General features: G+C 36.7%; 1 protein-coding gene across 1 annotated transcript in view; it reads right to left on the bottom strand.

Annotated features, from left to right (window-relative positions):
• The window catches only part of LOC122399885 (cell surface glycoprotein MUC18-like), a 79368-nt gene that overhangs the window by 43659 nt on the left and 13754 nt on the right, over nt 1–21955 (bottom strand). The window contains exon 2 of the mRNA XM_043400942.1: nt 15098–15240. Coding sequence (XP_043256877.1) covers nt 15098–15240 — 143 coding nt within the window. The remainder of the gene's footprint in view (nt 1–15097; nt 15241–21955) is intronic.

Raw genomic sequence — 21955 nt, 5'->3', positions numbered from 1 at the left:
TTCGTCTGAAAGATCCAGTCGCCTGCCAATGACAGATCGATCTCTAGAAATAGAAATCAATCTACCAAGGGCAGTGTTGATTCGATCAGAAGATCTGCTGCACGGTTCAGCGTCGCGTCTCCCATAATTTAGCTTCACCCCTTTTTAAATGAAATAATTACTTGGTGCAATCCAGCTAAGCTTAGCTAAAAGGGAGATCAATGGAACTTTGATTCCATCTATCTCCCTTTGGGTCTCCACTCGCAGCAACCTCCACGTGGTGAGACCTGGTAATCGGTGTCACCCACCATGGAAAAGTTATTCCTCGTGGGTGACACTGAGCTAATGGCTGCGAATTTAGAATTATTTCTTCATGTAATACACGAATTTAGATTTATAGTTAGGCAGGTGTTTGGTTAGCCATTATGTTAGGTTATGTTAGCAGGTTAGGTTACCGATCGTTGGTCACTGAAGATCTTTATTAATGGAGGGTTGTTATTGCAGCAATGGTGAGACCAGGGTAATATTATTTAGAGTTTAATTAATAATTGTATCACTCTCAGCTGGGTGATGCAGTTATTAATTAAAAACTAAATAATATTAGCAAATTGGCTGCGATCCGCTTTGCATAGGTCATCATAAATATAGAGCTTCTTCGCTAGGTTAGTTTTGACTCTCATTGATTCATCAAAGATTCTAGAGTATTGTCAGAGACGACGTATACAGGTATACAGGTCTTCTGTGGTCTTACATACGCGTCGATAAAACAGAAGTTACCGACTGCCACCTGCATGGATCGGTCGATAATGTAGTGCAACACGCTCGGTGCAGTTAATCAGTTGAAAATAAAACATATATAATTAAGAAACACATTGTGCAGTGAAGCCTCGACAAATTCGTTCCTCAACCAGTGCAAAGATAGCAAATAAAATACTTGTGTCCTTTCAGGATTAGTTTCTTAAATAAAATATCAATTTTCCCCGGGTCATGTCGTGTACATTTACGCGTGAAATCGCCCTAGAAAGGGTCGACAGCTCAGATGAATAAATCCACGGGCAAACAGGCGTGCAGGTGCTCGAAAGAAACCGTGTTACCCTCGAGGACCACCCGATATGAAGTTGCGGTGGTCGTTTTGCCCGTAGGTTCGGGGTCTCAATCGTTTTTGGCTAATTACCCGAATTAATTATACATTCGCCGGGCATGGAAGAGCCCCGTCAGACAAACGTGGGCGGGCTTTGTATCCAAATAACGAGGCCGCGGGAGAAAGAAGAGTGGCCAAGGCACTCGACGATGCCTCCGGGGGCAAACAAAAAGGGGTCGCGGGCAAAGTGGACGGATAAGTGGCGGTCGAGTGGCCGCCGGTTGCTTTGGAAATTTATCATTTAATCTTTCCGCGTCGTATTCGCGGCATTGTGGTGGCCTCGGACGGTCGCGACGCCTGCGGTTAAACGCGTTTTCGAGAGAGACTCGTCGCTTCCTACGCGCTTTGTCCGTGTTTGCGTTCGCGTTACGTTCGAAACACACCCCCCCGCTGCCTCTATTTATTCCCGTAGCCACGGTTTACCGCCCCCGTCGCGCACGCACACCCGCCCGTCTTGCCTATAGAAAACCCCGGGTGCGTGCATTAATTTGCATATTAATTCGCCGAGGATAATCCGCTTTAATGACATCTGGATTAGGGGAAACGCCGACGGGAGATACGCAACCCCCGGATGTTCACGGGGTTGTTTCAAGAATATCTCTGCCACGCCGGTATATAAATACGTTTTCATAATCATTTTCCGCGTTAGAGCCCGGCGATCCCCCCCGTTAAATCGATCGATTCGCCCGCTGGGTTTCCCCCGCCCCCACCCGACGAATTCCAACGTTAATTTAAATATTAATTCCCGCCGGTAAGCCTGGTTAATGACATCAGGATTAGGGGGAATCACCGGTGTAACGTACACGCGAATTTTACGTCAGGTTGATTCTTTCGGCGCTCAGCCGGCCGGAAAACCGGAAGCGATGCAAAAACAATGGAGGATGGATGAAGAATGGATCCTTTGATAAATCGTGTTTATTGATTGAGAACTGATATTTTTGTAAATGATAAAATTTAATAAAATGATAGATTCAGATGAGAAGAATTTTATTTGCAATTTTTATTATTTATTATCGGAGTTATGGATGTTTTGGTGAAGAATTTTTTTCTCGAAAATGCGTAGAATTTCGAGGGTATGTCTATTGACCAAAAATGATTGCAATTGACACCCTTAGCTAAAAATAATTTTTTCAAAACGTTTCGGAATTTTTTTTATTTGTCGCAAAATTTAGGCACCTACCCTGGGTCGATTTTTCTTGAAAACTAGTTTTGCATTTTTAATAAATTTGGTTGATGCCCTATAGAAAAGTTGACTAATACTTTTTCATAGGTACCCATGAGCTCTTCTTCAGAAAAAAATTTCATTCAAATATATTCACTATTGTAGAAGTTATGGCTGTTTGAAAATTGGACCATTTTTATGGGCTCTCCCTCATTTTGCGATGTTAAGGATCAACTTTTTGATCATTTTTGGAATTTATACATATTCTCCATCAAAATACGCATTGTTTGCATTTTTAAACATTAAAATCGTCCAATCCGTTCAAAAGTTATGACGTTTTAAAGATTCGCATGAAAATTCGAGCAGACATTTCTGGCCAGAAACTATATTTTCGGTAAGGAATTTTTTTCTCGAAAGTGTGTAGGATTTCGGGGGTATGTCTATTGACCAAAAGTGATTGTACTTGACCTCTGAAACCGAAAATAATTTTTTTAGAACGATTTGAAATTTCTTTTTTCTCGTCGAAAAATGAAGGCACCTATCCCTGCGATTTTTCTTGAAACTTTGTTTTTCATTTTTAATAAATTTGTTTGACATTCTACAGAAAAGTTGTGTAATACTTTTTTGTAGGTACCCATGAGGTCTACTTCAGAAAAAAGTTTCATTGAAATATATTCACTATTGTAGAAGTTATGGCTGTTTGAAAATTGGACCATTTTTATGGGCTCTCCCTCATTTTGCGATGTCAAAGATCAACTTTTTGATCATTTTTGGAATTTCTACATAATCTTCGCCAAAATACGCGTCGTTTGCCTTTTTAAACATTAAAATCGTCCAATCCGTTCAGAAGTTATGACGTTTTAAAGATTCGCATGAAAATTCGAGCAGACATTTCTGGCCAGAAACTATATTTTCGGTAAGGAATTTTTTTCTCGAAAATGGTTAGGATTTCGGGGGTGTGTCTATTGACCAAAAATGATTACAATTGACCCTTGCAACTAACAATAATTTTTTTAGAACGAATTGACATGTTTTAATTTCGTCGAAAAATGTATCCACTTATTGAATTTTTTTCTAGAAATTGGTTAGGATTTCGAGTGTATGTCTATTTACCAAAAATGATTGTAATCAACCGCCGGAACCAAAAATAATTTTTTTAGAACGATTCGAAATTTTTTTTTCTCGCCGAGAAATTTAGGCACCTATCCCTGTCGATTTTTCTTGAAAACTAGTTTTGCATTTTTAATAAATTTGGTTGACGCCCTATAGAAAAATTGACCAATACTTTTTCATAGGTACCCATGAGCTCTTCTTCAGAAAAAAATTTCATTGAAATATATTCACTATTGTAGAAATTATGGCTGTTTGAAAATTGGACCATTTTTATGGGCTCTCCCTCATTTTGCGATGTCAAGGATCAACTTTTTGATCATTTTTGGAATTTCTACATATTCTTCACTAAAATACGCGTTGTTTGCCGTTTTAAACATTAAAATCGACCAATCCGTTCAGGAGTTATGACATTTTTAATATTCGCATGAGGGATGCATTTCTGGTTTCATATCAGTCTTTCCATTAGGAATTTTTTTCTGGAAAATGCGTAAGATTTCGGGAGCATATGTAATGACCAAAAATGATTGTAATCGACCCCCGCAACCGGAAATAATTTTTTTGGAACGATTTGAAATTTTTTAATTTTGTCGAAAAGTTTGTCCACCTTCTTGAATTTTTTTCTCGAAAGTGCGTAGGATTTCGAGGATTTGTCTATTCACCAAAAATGATTGTAATCGATCCCTGCAACCGAAAATAATTTTTCTACAACGATTTGAAATTCTCGAATCACGGTTTCCAAAGCAACATTTCTCCCACCCCCGAGGTTCATTAAGCACATTCCTCCTCAATTAGTGAAACTAAAAACTAAGAGTACACTTTGGACACGTTCACCGTATGAAATGAACCTTTTCAATCGTTGGAACCACGCGAGAAGTTACAACACTCCCCCCCTCTGCCCCCTCCAGACGATTCTTCTATCATCCCCTTGGCATTCGACGTCGCACGAATTCCTCCCCCGGTTGTTCTACTTAATTACGAGCGTTTTCAGCGTTCCAACGACCCCGTTAACGAGCGAATTCCGCGACGCCGATTGTTTCTTAGACGACCAACGTCTCGTACGCGTGGCTCTCGTTCATCGCCGCGAAAACCCCCGGAAGAAAAGAGGCCAGCGACGCTCGAAACACGCGTGCAAGACCGAAATTGCATTAAGGTTCCTACGGGGGGTGGGTCGGTCAAAAGATTTCTTCGCGTCTGGGGTAGTCTGGTTTCTCGACTTTACGCGACTTGCTGTCTGTCGTTTTCACCCCTTTCAACCCTCCCGACGTCCCTTGTCGTCGAGTTTCTCTCGCCGGGGCCTTAAACTGCTCGCTCGAACGCGGCCGACTTTTCACCCTTGGCGAGTTTTTTCATTCGAGGCGTTGTAACGACTTCAATTTAGTGGTACAGTCTCCCTCGAAAAGCATTTATTCAAAAAAATATTTACTATTTATTTACCTTACCATTCCCTATAAATTAATAAGTAAATATTTGTATGGCTAGAAGTATGTGAATTTCAGAATTCTTCAAATTTTATGCAGAAGAATTTTTTAAAATTAAAATTTATTTTTCAAATTTAAATGGGGAATTTTGGGATGTGTTTTTGTATAAAAAGAGTCTTCTAAATTGCTTTCTACAAGTAAAGAAGCCTCGTAAGTTTTATTTATATTGATTTTCTTCTCGATTTGGCTCTCCAGAATCATCCCTTAAGAGGGTAGTTATTAAACGTGGACGGTGATTGCATTATTGCCTTTTTCTCTGTATTTAGAGTTTCATTTAGTGATTTTTGCGCGTCAGACTGTACCATTTAGCGTACGCCATGGCCAGCCAACCCTTATTCCGGTTCCCTCAGCCACGGTCCGCGGCGGTTGGAAGCGACTTTTTCGCTTCTCGGGGCTCGCGACCCGCTGGACGATTTCACGGGGAAGCAAGCAGAAAGAAACGGGGGGTAGGAAGTCGAAGACGCTCTGGACGCGACGAAGGGAGGAAAAGGCGCAAGAAAACCGACGGAAACGAGCCCTGAACGGCGCGTTTAGCTTTGCAATTGCCGTAATAAAATCGTCCGGCTTTAAATCTTCCGCGAGACGCGCGGCGTCGTTCCCCTTTTTCTCCTCGCTTTTTACCGGGCGTCCTGCGGGAACTGTTAACGCGTCTGTTTGTTCCGGAATATCGTCAACGATACAAGCCGTTAGAAAACTTCCCTCTGAGATCCTCCGTCGTCCAACCAGCGTTCACATTTAGGGGTTGTTCGAACCATGTTTCTCTTGACATCGAGTAAATTGTATGAAAAATTATTTTCTAGCTTCAATGTTTCCATTATTTGTCGATAAACTTTCCTGAAAAAGGCTGTGAAATTGTTTCTATTTATTTTAAAAAATTGTCCACCCCTTTCTGGATTTTTTAAAAATTTAAAGAAGAAAAATAATATTAATTATTTTGGTTTTGTTTAGAATGAAAAGAATCCAGAAATTTGTGGTATTAATCTTTGGTTCGTTTGGTGTTTTATTTATTCTGACTCTGAGGGGTGGAAATCAACCCTCCAATGGTCCACCCCTTCCATAATTTCTTAAAAATTCGACCAAGGAAACTAACATCAATTATTTCAATTTTTAATAATAAAAAGAATCCAGAAATTCTCTGGTTCGTTTCCTTGAGGGGTGGAAATCAACCCCTCTATGATTTCCAAAAATTTCAACCAAGAAAAATAACATCAATAACTTCGATATTAAATACTGAAAAAAATCCAGAAAAATCTCCAATAACTTTCGTGTTTTATTTATTCTAACTTTAAGTAAAAATCAACCCCTAAATGGTCCCCAGCGGAAAGTTTAAAATAGCTTCGAAACACTTGGAGAAAATTTTCTGGAAAGCGAATAAAAATTGCTTAAAATAAATTTGCATGTTCCAAGAGTTTGCGAGTTTTAAAAAGGTCGCGTTAATTTGGGGGATGATTTCTAGGGGGTGGTTGGCGAACCGCGGTAAAATTAATTCTATTGTTTCAGCGATGAAACGTGCTCGATTGTCCGATGTGCTCGTGTTCGAGCAACGACACGGTTGGGAACGAAATAAAACACGGAAGGGAAGATTAGGGACAGTTAGGTACGTCCGAAATTTGTGGAGAATGCGGCGACGTATTTTCCGCGCGGCCCCGGCTTCCTGGAAAGCGTAATTTGCTGGCGCAAACGGCAGAAAAATTGCGGCTCTTGACCCGGCTCGACAATGCGGCGAGAAAAAGTGGAACTGTAGCGGATTTGTATTTTAATTCGGCGTGCCTCGTTTCTTTCGTCGCGTTCAACCATTTTCCAAGGCTTCTCAGACGGTCAAGAAATTTTTTTAATACCCCCAGACAGGGTTCTAAACATTTTCTAAAAATTTCAAGTCACTATACAAGTCTCTAAAATGATTTAGATTGAGAAAAATATCAATTACAAATAAATTAGTGTTAGATTCCACGATTTTCTCACCCCAATATTATGTGTACAAATATTTTTATTCGCAATTTTACAATGTTTAAAAATAGACTGACTTTTGGACCACCCTCAAGCGAGATTTGGGGTGTTGGAGGGTAAAAAAATCGCTGACTGGGGGGATGAAATTCCTCTGGAGATATTTAAAAACCGAGGGGTCGATTCCGATCGAGGGAATCCTTTTCTTCCTTTTGAATGCCCCGCTCTCGGGACAGAAGAGTATCGACTGGCGATCGAAGGGTAAAAAGGAACATCTCGTGAACTCGTGGCGAAGAAAAGGTTCTCGAGATTCAAGGATATCCGGACGCCCGGACAATAATCGTCCGTCGCTGACACTCGGCTTCATTATCGTCGTTATCGTTAATACCGAGGAAACTTTTTATTCCGCGACGCTACCCCTCCTGGCTACCCTACTTTCCCTCTGCTTCGGCTTTCCACTCGCGTAATCGTCTTTTCCTTGTAATTAAGTTCTTCACGGTCCTCCGCGTCGCTGCTTCGACGGATGAAAGAACCCAGCAACAATTGGTGCTCTTTGCGATCTCGACGCATCAATAGAGCTTGCGTTTTGCGGTCACGAAAGGGTTAAAGACACTAATTGTATCAATATCGACCAAAAAATCGATGGTTTTGTACATTAAAAAATCTCTGAATTTAATTACGAAGAAAAAGAATTTTTCACTAAGTCCAATCTGGGTGAATATATTTTTTAAAATATTCAATTATTGGTAATTAATATTTTTCTCAATGTAGACAATTTTAAAACCCTGTCTGGGGGTGTTAACAAATTTTCTCTATTGGTGGAGAAGCTTGGAAAATTTTTTAAAAGACTGATCTATTTGTAATTTACATTATTCTCAATCTAAAACAATTTAGAGACTTGTATAGTGACTTGCAATTTTTAGAAAATGTTTAGAACCCTGTCTGGGGATATTAGAAAATTTTCCCTATTGGTGGAGAAGCTTAAATTCTATATTTAATGTTACACAACTCATAAATATTATTTACTAGTTAATTATAGTGAATTTGAGTAATGTAACAATGTAAATGCTTGTCCTGATGAAAAAGAGAAATTGTATTTTAATGTAACCATTGAATTAATGAATTTCAATAAAAATATATGCAATCTATGTCTGTAAAGCTAGTGTTAGATACTATATTTAATGTTATAGAACTCATAAATATTATTTACTAGCAATTTATATTGAATTTGACTAATGCAATAATATAAATACATGTCCTGATTAAAAAGAAAAATAGTATTTTAATATAACCATTGATTTGAGAAATTTCAATAATTATATATGCAATCTATGTCTGTAAATCTACTGTTAGGTTCTATATTCAATGTTACAGAACTCATAAATATTATTTACTAGCAATTTATATTGAATTTGACTAATATAACAGTATAAGTACATATCCTGATGACAAAGAAAAATTGTATTTTAATGTAACCATTGATTTGAAGAATTTCAATATAAATATATGCAATCTATGTCTGTAAATCTAGTATTAGATTCAATAATTAATGTTACAGGACTCATAAATATTATTTACTAGCAATTTATATTGAATTTGACTAATATAACAGTATAAATACATATCCTGATGACAAAGAAAAATTACATTTTAATGTAACCATTGATTTGAGGAATTTCAATAATAATATATGCAATCTATGTCTGTAAATCTAGTATTAGATTCAATATTTAATGTTACTGGACTCATAAATATTATTTACTAGCAATTTATATTGAATTTGACTAATATAACAGTATAAATACATATCCTGATGACAAAGAAAAATTGTATTTTAATGTAACCATTGATTTGAAGAATTTCAATAAAAATATATGCAATCTATGTCTGTAAATCTAGTATTAGATTCAATATTTAATGTTACAGGACTCATAAATATTATTTACAAGCAATGTATATTGAATTTGACTAATATAACAGTATAAATACATATCCTGATGACAAAGAAAAATTACATTTTAATGTAACCATTGATTTGAGGAATTTCAATAATAATATATGCAATCTATGTCTGTAAATCTAGTATTAGATTCAATATTTAATGTTACAGGACTCATAAATATTATTTACAAGCAATGTATATTGAATTTGACTAATATAACAGTATAAATACATATCCTGATGACAAAGAAAAATTACATTTTAATGTAACCATTGATTTGAGGAATTTCAATAATAATATATGCAATCTATGTCTGTAAATCTAGTATTAGATTCAATATTTAATGTTACTGGACTCATAAATATTATTTACTAGCAATTTATATTGAATTTGACTAATATAACAGTATAAATACATATCCTGATGACAAAGAAAAATTGTATTTTAATGTAACCATTGATTTGAAGAATTTCAATAAAAATATATGCAATCTATGTCTGTAAATCTAGTATTAGATTCAATATTTAATGTTACAGGACTCATAAATATTATTTACGAGCAATGTATATTGAATTTGACTAATATAACAGTATAAATACATATCCTGATGACAAAGAAAAATTGTATTTTAATGTAACCATTGATTTGAAGAATTTCAATAAAAATATATGCAATCTATGTCTGTAAATCTAGTATTAGATTCAATATTTAATGTTACAGGACTCATAAATATTATTTACAAGCAATGTATATTGAATTTGACTAATATAACAGTATAAATACATATCCTGATGACAAAGAAAAATTACATTTTAATGTAACCATTGATTTGAGGAATTTCAATAATAATATATGCAATCTATGTCTGTAAATCTAGTATTAGATTCAATATTTAATGTTACAGGACTCATAAATATTATTTACTAGCAATTTATATTGAATTTGACTAATATAACAGTATAAATACATATCCTGATGACCAAGAAAAATTGTATTTTAATGTAACCATTGATTTGAAGAATTTCAATAAATATATATGCAATCTATGTCTGTAAATCTAGTATTAGATTCAATATTTAATGTTACAGGACTCATAAATATTATTTACAAGCAATGTATATTGAATTTGACTAATATAACAGTATAAATACATATCCTGATGACAAAGAAAAATTGTATTTTAATGTAACCATTGATTTGAAGAATTTCAATAAAAATATATGCAATCTATGTCTGTAAATCTAGTATTAGATTCAATATTTAATGTTACAGGACTCATAAATATTATTTACTAGCAATTTATATTGAATTTGACTAATGCAATAATATAAATACATGTCCTGATGACAAAGAAAAATTGTATTATCTATATCTGTAAATCTACTGTTAGTTTCCACATTTAATTTTATGGAACACATGAATACATTTGTCTTGATTAATATGAACCTGTATTTCAATGTACCCATCAAGGTGACAAATTTAAATAAAAATAAATACAATTAATATCCAGGAATCTAGTGTCAAATTTTGTTTAATTATCTTTGTACCTACTGTTCTTTCTATTTCCACAAAAACCACGTACTCCAAGCATCTGTCTACCATGTTCCAACGATTTTAAAAACCTGTTGGTTGCTTTCAATCCCAACCATGAATTCCCCTACCATTCTTATGGGGTTCCTTTATTTCTGAGACGGACCAGGTGCATTTTAGCTGCGGTTTGAAGTACGTGGGGGGCCAAGGAAATCTGCGTATGGGGTCAGTGAGTACCAGACGGTAGGAAAACGTGGTCTTTCCTGGAGAGCAAAGCCCCTCGAGCCACCGTCTCTCGAAAGAGTTGTCCTCTGAACGCAAGAGCCAACGAAGAACCCTGGTGACCCTTCGGGGACGGTGATCTAGGAGGTGAACCGCGATTCTCTCGACGCTGCTTTCCCATTCAGACTCGTTGGATTCGTTTCGAGGCAACCTGGGGTGAATACTTGCGGTAACAAAACTGCCCCTCGCGGGATTTAAGCAGGTAATTGTACGCAAACGAGGCGGTCTTGGCCTTCCCCGCAGATGGGGAGTGGGGGGGGTGGAAAAATGTTTGGCGACCTGAAAGGGGTGGTTCAGGATTTAATTAAAAAAATTTTTCAAACGGATGCCCGGTACGTCGTTGAATGCCCCGGCGTGGGTGTAGTTTCCTTAACCGCGGACACGTTCAGCAATTTACGCTCCGCGAGGTCCCGAGGAATTGAGAAACGGTTACGCGCTTCAACCCTTTCGATCCAGGTACGTTTTGAAATTCCATATTTAGAGTGAATATTACTTGGGAGGGTGGAAAATTTATTTCGTAGTAAATGGTCTCTGGAAATGATGTTTAGGAATTTTTTTTTGGGAATGTAATACACCATTTAATGTTAATTTAATTATGTAATTAAATTGCAACGTTAAAAAATGACTAGAGACAAATATAGATGCACACAAAAAATTTCTAATAATGAAATTAAAATTATTTAAAATTACAGACGCTACTCTATAAGCTGAGGTTTAAAAAACAGACGTGGGACACCCCCGGAATTGGTTTTAAATTCAATAAAAATTCCGCAGCGAAAGAATGAACGTCCCTGTGTCGGATCGGAACGTCCCCCCCTCCCCAAAAATAGGAACAGAATCGGTGCATTGAATCTGCCTCGAAGCAATATGTAACATCGATCCGCTTTGAAATCGAGCCGCGGATTTGCGGAACCTTAAATATTAAAGTATCCACGTATCGTATCCGTTCCCGTGGACATGTATACAGGGTGTTCAACTACCCCTAGGAAAAATTTTAATGGTTAATTGTTGATTGAGGCTTCGTTAAAAAGTTATTAACAGTTATGCCTCTACGCAAGTTACCTATCTAAAGGCGCAACTGTTAATAACTTTTTAACGAGCCATGAGGTGAGAAATTGTATTCTTGATTTTCGTCTTATTTTGGCCTCTAGAATCCCCCATCAAAATTTTTCCCAAGGTCGAGGCTCCGTTCAAAAGTTATTAACAGTTGCACCTGTACGCAAGTTGCCTATCTAGAGACGCCATTGTTAATAACTCTTTAACGAAGACTCGACCTTGGGAAAAATTTTGATGGGGGATTCTAGAGGCCAAAATAAGGCGAAAATCAAGAATACAAATTTCTCGCCTTTTGGCTCGTTAAAAAGTTATTAACAGTTGCACCTCTACGCAAGTTGCCTATCTAGAGGTGCAACTGTTAATAACTTTTTAACGAAGCCTCAATCGACAAATTGGTATTCTTTAAATTCGTCTTATTTTGGCCTCTAGAATCCCCCATTATAATTTTTCCCACGGGTGGCTGGACACCCTGTATAGAGGGTGACGATGCAAATTCTCCAGCCTCGCCCCCGAACCGGCAGAATTTCTGCCGACGTCGACAGCGACGAGATCGAGCGCTGGGAACACGGCATAATGAAAATAACATTTTCGTTTTGACTTTCAATTTTCCGTGGGGGAGCTTTGGCCGCGTTGAGCCCTCGTTCAAAATGGATTTACACGACCGCCAATATGGCCGTGGCAGCGGTTTATCGAGCCCCGCTGTTCCTATCTGGCGGATTTGTTAATTTAAAAGGTAATATCCGCGCGCGCGCCGCCATGAAATACTACCCCTCCGATAATCTACGATGTATCCGCCCGCAAACCCGTTCTTCCGCCCCCTCACACCACCCACATTCCCGCTTTTTGTCAATCGCGTTTCGATAAATCCCTTTTCTGCGTTAATTAAATAAGACGTATCAAGTATTATCATTCGAATTTCAGGGATGAACAGCCTCCATTTTTTCGGGGAATTTTTTATCTGTATATTAAGGGGGTGTACAAAATAAAAATTTCAATTTAATTTTTTTTTTTGTTTCTTAAAATTATTATTTCTTTGAGGGAGTATTTTCAACCCCAAATTGTTTCCTTTTTATTTTGCAATTTTTTTTTAAAGGGTGGTTTCACCCCCAAATCCTATAAAGCACCCTCAAATCGTTTTCTTTGTATTTTGTAATTTTTTTAAAGAAGTATTTCCACCCCCAAATTCTATAAAGCAGTGTTTTCCCCTCAAATCATTTCTTAATATTTTTTAATTTCCTAAAAGAGTTGTTTTCACCCCCCCAAAAAATAATTTTACCTAAATTTGAGTAAAATTTCCAATATTTTTAATGAAAGGACGTCGAATAAATATAATATAAAATTACGGATGGACAATTGGGAGACCCTTCTAGTTATCGTCGACGTTCCCTTTTGTTAAAAGTAATGGCCGCCCCGGAGACGTATACACGCGACACGGAACGTCGTATTTTACTTAAGTTCGAGCATTCGACGACGAACGAGTATTTATTGTCGGCGGACACGTAACGTCCACTTTCGGCCGTAGAAACTTATCTCGAGGCGAAGTTTACTGGCACCAGGCGAACGGAGAAAAGTTGCCAGGAGGTTACACACAGCCCCCGGTGGTAACAATGAACTGGAATCGCGATAGACGAGCCAGGAAGTCGGACGGGAGGCCCTTTTCCCTTCCACAGATAACGCGTTCCAGAGAATTTTCCAAATTTCCCTCGCGAACTTTGCCCCTGGAAGAATCTCACGCAAATTCTTTCGTCCCTCCTTCCAGAGGGGGAGCCCCAAATCTGATATTCTTCGTTTTTCGTACACAGATTTCGTTACTTTGTGGTGCAACAGCAATAGGAGGTGGGGAAAGTCAATTTTATTGAGAAATTTGCATTGAAAAAGTGTGTTACTTCTTTGTTGTACAACTTTGTTTTTAAATGATTCATTTGATTTGATGCTTACCCCTTTTTCAGGGTGGAAACTGTGAGAGGGTGGTTTGAGGGGTGATTTAGTAACACATTGTGACCACATAGGGGTGATATTTTCACTAGGGAGCTAGGAGAATCAATTATCGATATTGGAAAATAAATAGGAGTCCCCAATTTAAATGAGGCTATGGAAAATAATTTCTGTGCCAAATTGGGGTAGTTTTTAAATTATCTAAAAACAAAGTATCCCTATTGTGGACAATTTAAGGGGTTTCTAGTTTGGCTAAGAAAATTACTTCTCAGTATTAGATATTAAAGAAAATAATTCCAGATAGGACTCTTCAATTCTAACACAGGTTATGAAAATAATTTCCATGGCAAAATGGGATAGTTTCCAAATACTCTAAATACAAACTACCCTTTCCATGAACAATTTGAGGTGCTTTTATTTAATTTAGCTATGAAAATTAATTCTCAATATTAGAAAATAAATCCATATGGAACTTTCAAATTATAACAAGGCGTTAAAAATAATTTCCAATGTAACTTGGGGTAGTTTTAAAACTCTCTAATAACAAACTACCCTTTTCATGAACAATTTGAGGTGCTTTTATTTAATCTAGCTATGAAAATTAATTCTCAATGTTAGAAAATAAATCCATATGGAACTTTCACATTATAACAAGGCTTTAACAATAATTTCCAATGTAAATTGGGATAGTTTCCAAATTACCTAAGAACAAACTACCCATTTTAGGGACAATTTAAGGGGTTTCTAGTTTGCCTAAGAAAATTACTTCTCAATATTAGATATTAAAGAAAATCATTCCAGATTGGACTCTTCAATATTAACACAGGTTATGAAAATAATTTCTATGGCAAAATGGGATAGTTTTCAAACACTCTAAATACAAACTACCCTTTTCATGAACAATTTGAGGTGCTTTTATTTAATCTAGCTATGAAAATTAATTCTCAATATTAGAAAATAAATCCAGATGAGACTTTTAAATTATAACAAGGCTTTAAATTGTAACAAAGGCTTTAAAAATAATTTCCAATGCAAATTGGGATAGTTTCCAAATTACCTAAAAACAAACTATCCTTTTAATGAACAATTTGATTGGTTTTTGATCTGGTTAAGGAAAATCATTTCTTAATAATAGAAAATAAATCCAGATGAGACTTTTAAATTGTAACGGAGGCTCTGAAAATAGTTTCCAATGCAAATTGGTGTAGTTTCCAAATTACCTAAAAACAAACTATCCTTTTCATGAACAATTTGAGTAGTTTTTGATCTGGCTAAGGAAAATCATTTCTTAATAATAGAAAATATATCCAGATGAGACTTTTAAATTGTAACGGAGGCTCTGAAAATAGTTTCCAATGCAAATTGTGGTAGTTTCCAAATTACCTAAAAACAAACTACCCTTTTCCTGTACAATTTGAGGTGTTTCATGGTACCGAAATCTCATTTAAATCTTCCCAAGAGACGTGTATCAAATATAAACACACCAACAGGGGGTTGCAAAGTACCAAAACGAGGGCAGTAAAGGATCTACTTGCTTTTTGATCCTTCTGCCAGATGCATTGACCCCTCTTTCCCAGCACGCGACAGATCAGCTTGGCGTCCTGTCCGGGATTCACCTCGGTGTACTGTGGCGTCTCTTCGAACTGCTGAATGGCACGGCACACTGAAAGCAAGGAAACTCATTAACACCGAGGGGTTGGTCGGTCGCGAGCCGCGTATGACAGTGCCGCAGAGGGGGGGGGGGTGGGGGGGTTGAAGCATCCCCCAAGCGTGGTTTATTACCCGATAAAACAGAAAATTCTCGCGTCGCGGCCACGCGAACTGGAAAGTTTTGTTTTCAAACGAGAAAGATAACAGATGGCCACGGCCATTAAAGCAGCCCGTTCCTGGTTAAAGTTGTTATTTAATTCGCAACTTCGGGGGTAAATTCGTTTAACTCGCTCCTTTCGATCCGGATCCACGGCGATCCGTCTCCCAGCGGCTCGTCGATAAATTCTATCAACGAGATAATCGCGTCGAGAACGACGCACTCTTAACTTCGACGACCCCCCATCGATCAGAACAAACCCCGATTTCTTTCTCCAACCCCCGTTCAGACGCTATTCATTCTCACAACGGGGATTTTTTTGTGGCAAAATTAGGGGTTGCCAATAAAATATTGACACCCTTTGTTTGAGGCATCAATATTTGGGGGATGGAAAATACACACGAATTTTATAAAGCAAAATTATAGGGATGAGTGTATTTTAAATAATTCAGAAATAAAGGGGTGGGCCCCCCTAAGTAATAAAATAAATAAATTTGATTTTTAACAAAATACATAAGTATAGTAAAATTCTAAATTAAAATGACTGCATTTAATTTGAATTTAATTCCTGTTTTTATTTTTTTGGGATACTTGAGGACTTTCCCCATAAATAAATAAATAAATAAATAAATTTATGAATTGTTTTTCTAGTTAGGAAAAAACCACCCCTTTGGTTTGGTTAATTATTTTGCAAGGGTAAATTAATATAGATATTAGTTTCGAAGGGATTGTAGGATACTATTGCTAGTTTGAGATAATATAAGTTTTAATTTATCTTCCTTTTTTTTAGTCAGCGGAATATTTCATCACTTAAATCCGTGCCAGACGGGTGCCCCGGAAAAAAGTACCGTGCGTCAAAAAATATCGCGCGAAACGTGTCACGGTAAACAACCGTGCGTCAGTTTTCACGACTACGACGGTGGAAGCGTTTCCAACGTGTCGCGAAAATAAAAACGAATTTCTGTTTGCTGCGTCTCCTTATCCTGCAGGACTTCCAAATTATTCCCTTCAAAATAGCGAGGCCTAATTAAAAAATTTTCTGAAATAGGAGAAACGGAACTATCAATTTGTTTCTTCTTAAAAGGACTTTTCTTTTTGATAATTTATAGCTTCCAAAATTTTAATTATTTTTGGTTGAAAAAAATACTGTATATGCTACAAATATTAGTGAATGTATGCTGTAAATTTCAAGTAAAACCAATCTATGGTTATCTTTAAAAAAATTATTGAAGAGACTCATGAATGTCTAGAGTAAACCATCCTTTTAGAGAGGCTATATTTGATAATTTATAGCTCCCCCAATTTTCATTATTTTTACTTGAAAAAAATACTGTGTATAGTCAAAATACCACTAAACATATGTGCCAAATCTGAATCAAAAGCAATCTATGGTTATCTTTAAAAAATATTACCAAAGTAGGCCTGCAATTTGCCCTTTTACATCTCAAGCTCATTTAAATACACCGAAGTGTTGAAAATGGATTTGTGTCCACCAGGTTCGACTTAATTTTATTTCGAGTGTGCAGCACACGTGGGAGGGTTACAAGGGTGCGAGGTATGGCGCGAACGTTCCTCACGCCGCGGCGAATTTCCCTTCGCGGCAATCCCGAAATTGAAACTTTCGTCGAACACGTTCGATGGGCAGAATCGATATCGAAAATGCTTATGGACCTGTCCATCGCAGTATGGGCCGGGTATCCCGCGGTGCATCGTAACGGGGCTTCGATAGGTATCGCGTTGCATTTAATTCGCGAAAATGCCCCCGTCGATCGACGAAGGAAACAAGGGTGGTTTCGCGGAAATACGAAAGTCGTGGGCGTGTCGCGTTCGAGGGGTGAAAAAAACAAAAAATATATACGCGTTGCATGGGGAAGGGTCGAAGGGAATACGATATACCGGGGAGTCACCAATAACGTACTTGTGCGATTAAAAACTGTCACGTGTACCCGACGATATATTGAAACCAGTCGTTTCCCAGTTTTTTCTCTTCTTCTCCCTTTTTCTCTTGTAATTCCACCCCCGTCGTTTCCCTCGAACGTCGCTGTTTCATTTAGCCGGAAAGAAATGTGCACTAACGTTCATTATTCAAGAGATTCCGTCCGTGCAGTTTCGGTCCCGGACCGAAAATAAATTAATCCGAAACGCCGGACCCCCGGCTGCGTTTTTTAAAAACGTTCCGTGAACGAGCCCGTTTGTACGCTCGAGGAAAAATATATCCGCGGCCATTGCCTCGTTCCGCTTGAATCTAATTAGACGGAAAATTAGGGGCCCGCGTGTGCGTTCACTTTCTTTCGACGAGAAAGAAGAGTCTTTCTTTTTTTAACATTTTGTCGTTCTTAGGTCACTTCGTGATTTTTTTTTTAAGAAAACCGTAGATTGCTCTGGAGAGAGATTTAGGACATATAATCAGTAAGGTTTGTAGAGTATACAGTATTTTTTTCAAGTAAAAATAATGAAAATTGGGGGAGCTACATATTATCAAAGAAAGACCCACTAAGGGGGTGGTTTAATCTAGACGTGCAATACATGGATTTCTTTAGGAATTTTTTTTAAGATAACCATAGATTGTTTTGAATTGAAATTTATAGCATACATTCACTAATATTTATAGCGTATACAGTATTTTTTTCAGGCAAAAATAATGAAAATTGGGGGAGCTAAAAATTATCAAATATAGCCTCTCTAAAAGGATGGTTTACTCTAGGCATTCATGGGTCTCTTCAATAATTTTTTTAAAGATAACCATCGATTGCTTTTTCTTAAAATTTATAGCGTACATTCACCAATGTTTATAGCGTATACAGTAATTTTTTCAGCCCAAAATAATGAAAATTGTCCGAGCTATAAATTATCGAAGACAGTTCCTCTGAGAGGGTGGTTTAGTAAAGGGGTGGTTAAACGCTTTAGACGTTCCTCTATTGTTAAAAATGAACGAGTGGGGGGTTGGAAGTGCTTGGAAAAACGTTGTCATTTGGAATTATCGCCGATCGATGTAAATGTTAGCTCTGTTTATCGGAAAATTGTTGGGAAGAATGCGTGGGAGTTCCCCGCATTCGACGACGATCATACTCGCTTGAAACTCGCGTTAATGAACACTGTCGTGGTCCAGTGATTAGCAGAACTCGACCATAATTGCTAAAAATCGTTTGACAAGCTTTCTATTTTCGAAAGAAATAAATGCGAACCGCTGAAGTCTTCGATTCCTCTTCTTTAATTCCGTTTCTCTTTGAGCTCCGTTTCTCCGGGGCAAAAATTGAAAATAAATATATTCCGTATTATAACCGGAGGCGCGTCTGCAGCTGGAGCCACCCGACTTCCGGTTTCCAGGGCTCCGGGAATCAATTATTTGCGTGGGAAAATGTGTTCCGTGGAAACGTTGCTTTCCACGGGAATCTCTACTTTGCTTCTCGATAAAATTCTCGGAGCTAATCTCGATTTTTCGACGCGTTTGTTCGACCTGAAATAGTCAAAAGAATTGGAATAAACATTAATGATACCGTTAAAAAATTCAGGGGTATTAAGGTACATTTTCAGCGAGCGTTTTAAAGCTCCGTTAAATGGAGCATGTTTTCATTTCAGTGTTGCACGGGGAATTATTTATTTTTTTTTGAGGGGGAGGAAATACAATAAAATCTCGTCCATCGATATAAATTTATTATTCTCGATTTATTTTACGACCACGGATAAATTTTATTTATTTTTCTCTGCAGATTGAAATTGTTATTCTGTTAATGTGCAACACTGGTTTTGGAAAGTAATTGCATTATAATTGTGAGTTTGCAGGTACGTTGGATGTAATGACTCTCGCGTGAGGAAGATCCTTTTTTCGTGGGTGTAATTAGGGGATTCCCTTTTTCTAACCCGTAACGAAACTTAGAATATCTTGGATGTTTTCTGAGAATGTTCATCGAGGGACACTGGTGAAATATTCAAAGATATTTGTAAGGAGTCGTCTGAGAAGCGACGTCGTTAACGCGACAAATGCCAATAATTAATAACCACCAAGCCAGCGAAGATTTTCCGAAAGTAATTTGTGGCTTGTTACCTGAGATGAGATCCGGAATATTTCAAACGTCGTCTAAATCATGTGAAAGGATTCTGGAGACGGAGCATAATGGCGTGCAATATTTATTACGGTGATTTTTAATTTTGTAAACAATGCAAGGACATTTATTTTTAGAATTTTTTTATTTGATCTTTCGAGATATTGGTTTTATTAATTTTAAATTGCTATTTAGACATGGATTTTAATTTATTTGCATGCAATATTTATTATATAGTGATTTTAAATTTTATTTTTGTAAACAATGCAAGTAAAATTTTTTTTTAAATTTTTTTATTTGATCTTTAGAGTTATTTGTTGGTCTTGTTAATTTTAAATTGCTATGCAGACATCGATAAATTTAATTTATTATACTAATTTTAAATTTTATTTTTGTAAACAATACAAACACAATACAAATTATTTTTAGAATTTTTTTATTTGATCTTTAGAGTTATTTGTTGGTTTTATTAATTTTAAATTGCTATGCAGACATCGATAAATTTAATTTATTTGCATGCAAAATATTTATTACACTAATTTTGAATTTTATTTTTGTACACAATGCAAGTACACATATTTTTAGAATTTTTTTTATTTGATTTTTCGAGATATTTGTTGGTTTTATTAATTTTAAATTTTTATTAAAATATCTGATCGAGTCTATGGATTAAATTCGAGATCCGTGGATAATTACAAGTGAATCTTGTCTTTTTTAATTGAATTAATGCTTCCAATTTCCAAGGAAATTTTCTCTTTTAATCCCTTTAATCCTAAGCCGCGGTTATACGTTTCTAACTTATCTCGAAATGGAATAATTCTAGGTTAGGGTGGGTTAAAAATCCCTAGGGGCGCTTTGTATAATTAACACGTTTTTACTCGTTCGACGAAGTCGAATTATGAATCGTATTCTCGGAGAATAAATTAAGAAAATACCCGAGGAACGGATATTTTTACTCCAAAATAATCCAATTAACATTTGCTAAAAATAAATCTGAGGATCAATCAAACCTAAGAAAAATCACTGTAATAAATAATACAAATTTTTACTTAAATTTCAAGAATATAATTTATAGATAGACCGTGCATATTTATGCATTTATGGGGAAATTTAAATTTGGAAAAATTACAGAACGCACTTAATTATTTGGAGGTTAAGGCAATCATTTACAAAGGTTATGTATTTATGGCGAATTTAAAGTTTTAAAAAACTATACAATACACTGTATATACAAAGATATAACAAAGTACTTAAAGTGAGATATGAATTATTCTAGTTAGGGGTTGAAACAACCCTCTACAAAGGTTATGCATTTATGGGGAATTTAAATTATCAAAAAAAACTATACAATGCACTCTATATACAAAAATATAAGAAAGTATTTAAAGTGAGACATGAATTATTTTATTTAGGGGTTGAAACAACCCTCTACAAAGCTTGTGCATTTATGGGGAATTTAAATTATCAAAAAAAACTATACAATGCACTCTATATACAAAAATATAAAAAAGTACTCCAAGTGAGATATGAATTATTCCATTTAGGGGTTGAAACAGCCCCCTACAAAGCTACCACGCCATCAACTCTATTAACAAAAACAAAAATATGCATCCAGAAGTCTATTTACAAATTTCACTCAAAAATTTATCTTGTTTAAGTCATCCAAAAAAATATAATAAATAATAGGGACTTGGGGGAGGTGTGAGACTTAAAATTTTCCAATAATCGATAAAAATCGTTCGATGTTTCTGAGAGGGTTGGGGATGTAATAAGTAAAAATTGATCTTGTTTAAGTCACCCAAAAAAATATAATAAATATTGGGGGCCGTTTCAAACATAATATAACCCAATTTTATGGGTCCTTGAGTCCCCAAAAAATTCTGATAAAAATCGCCCGATGGTTCCAAGAGGGTTAGGGATGTAACAAATAAAAACAGATCTTCTTTAAATCACCCAAAAAAATAGAATAAATAATAGAAAATTGGGGGAGGTTTCAAACATAAAATATCCCCACTTTTTGAGTCCTCGAGCCCCCAAAAAAATTCTAACAAAAATCGTCCGATGTTTCCAAAGGGGGGTGGGGATGTAATAAGTGCCCGGTGATCCGTAATTTCTGGGTGACCGGTGGTCGGAAACAAATTACGAATCGTCGACGATGTCGAAAAGGTCAGCTCTTTAGCCGATCGGGACACGAGAAGCGGCTGTAATTGCTTCGTAATCCGCGGGCACAATCGAAAACCGAATCGCGCCGGGGGTAGTCGCAGCGGCGTGAAATTGCTCGCATTGGCAGCGTTACGTGGTTCATTCCTAGACGGGGTTCCGGCTTTTTGCGCCCGTCGATCGATACAGTTACCCGGGGGTATCGATAAGATTAACTCCGAAGGGGAAACTTTTTCCTTCGCGCCTCCAAACGCGCTTGGAACAACCCCGGTAACACGATCCTTTCGCTCAATCGTCGACGGGAGCATTTATTCGACTCGATTCCCTCGTAATCCCTCGAAACCGAGCTCGAAGCACTTCCAAGGGGCGGCTATTCGAAGGCA

Source organism: Colletes gigas, unplaced genomic scaffold (genome assembly GCF_013123115.1).
Source record: "Colletes gigas isolate AHSC1104 unplaced genomic scaffold, ASM1312311v1 Colletes_gigas_Sc00015, whole genome shotgun sequence".
Classification (NCBI taxonomy): domain Eukaryota; kingdom Metazoa; phylum Arthropoda; class Insecta; order Hymenoptera; family Colletidae; genus Colletes; species Colletes gigas.
Note: the sequence above shows the minus strand (reverse complement) of the source record. Positions and strands in the feature narration are given on the sequence as shown.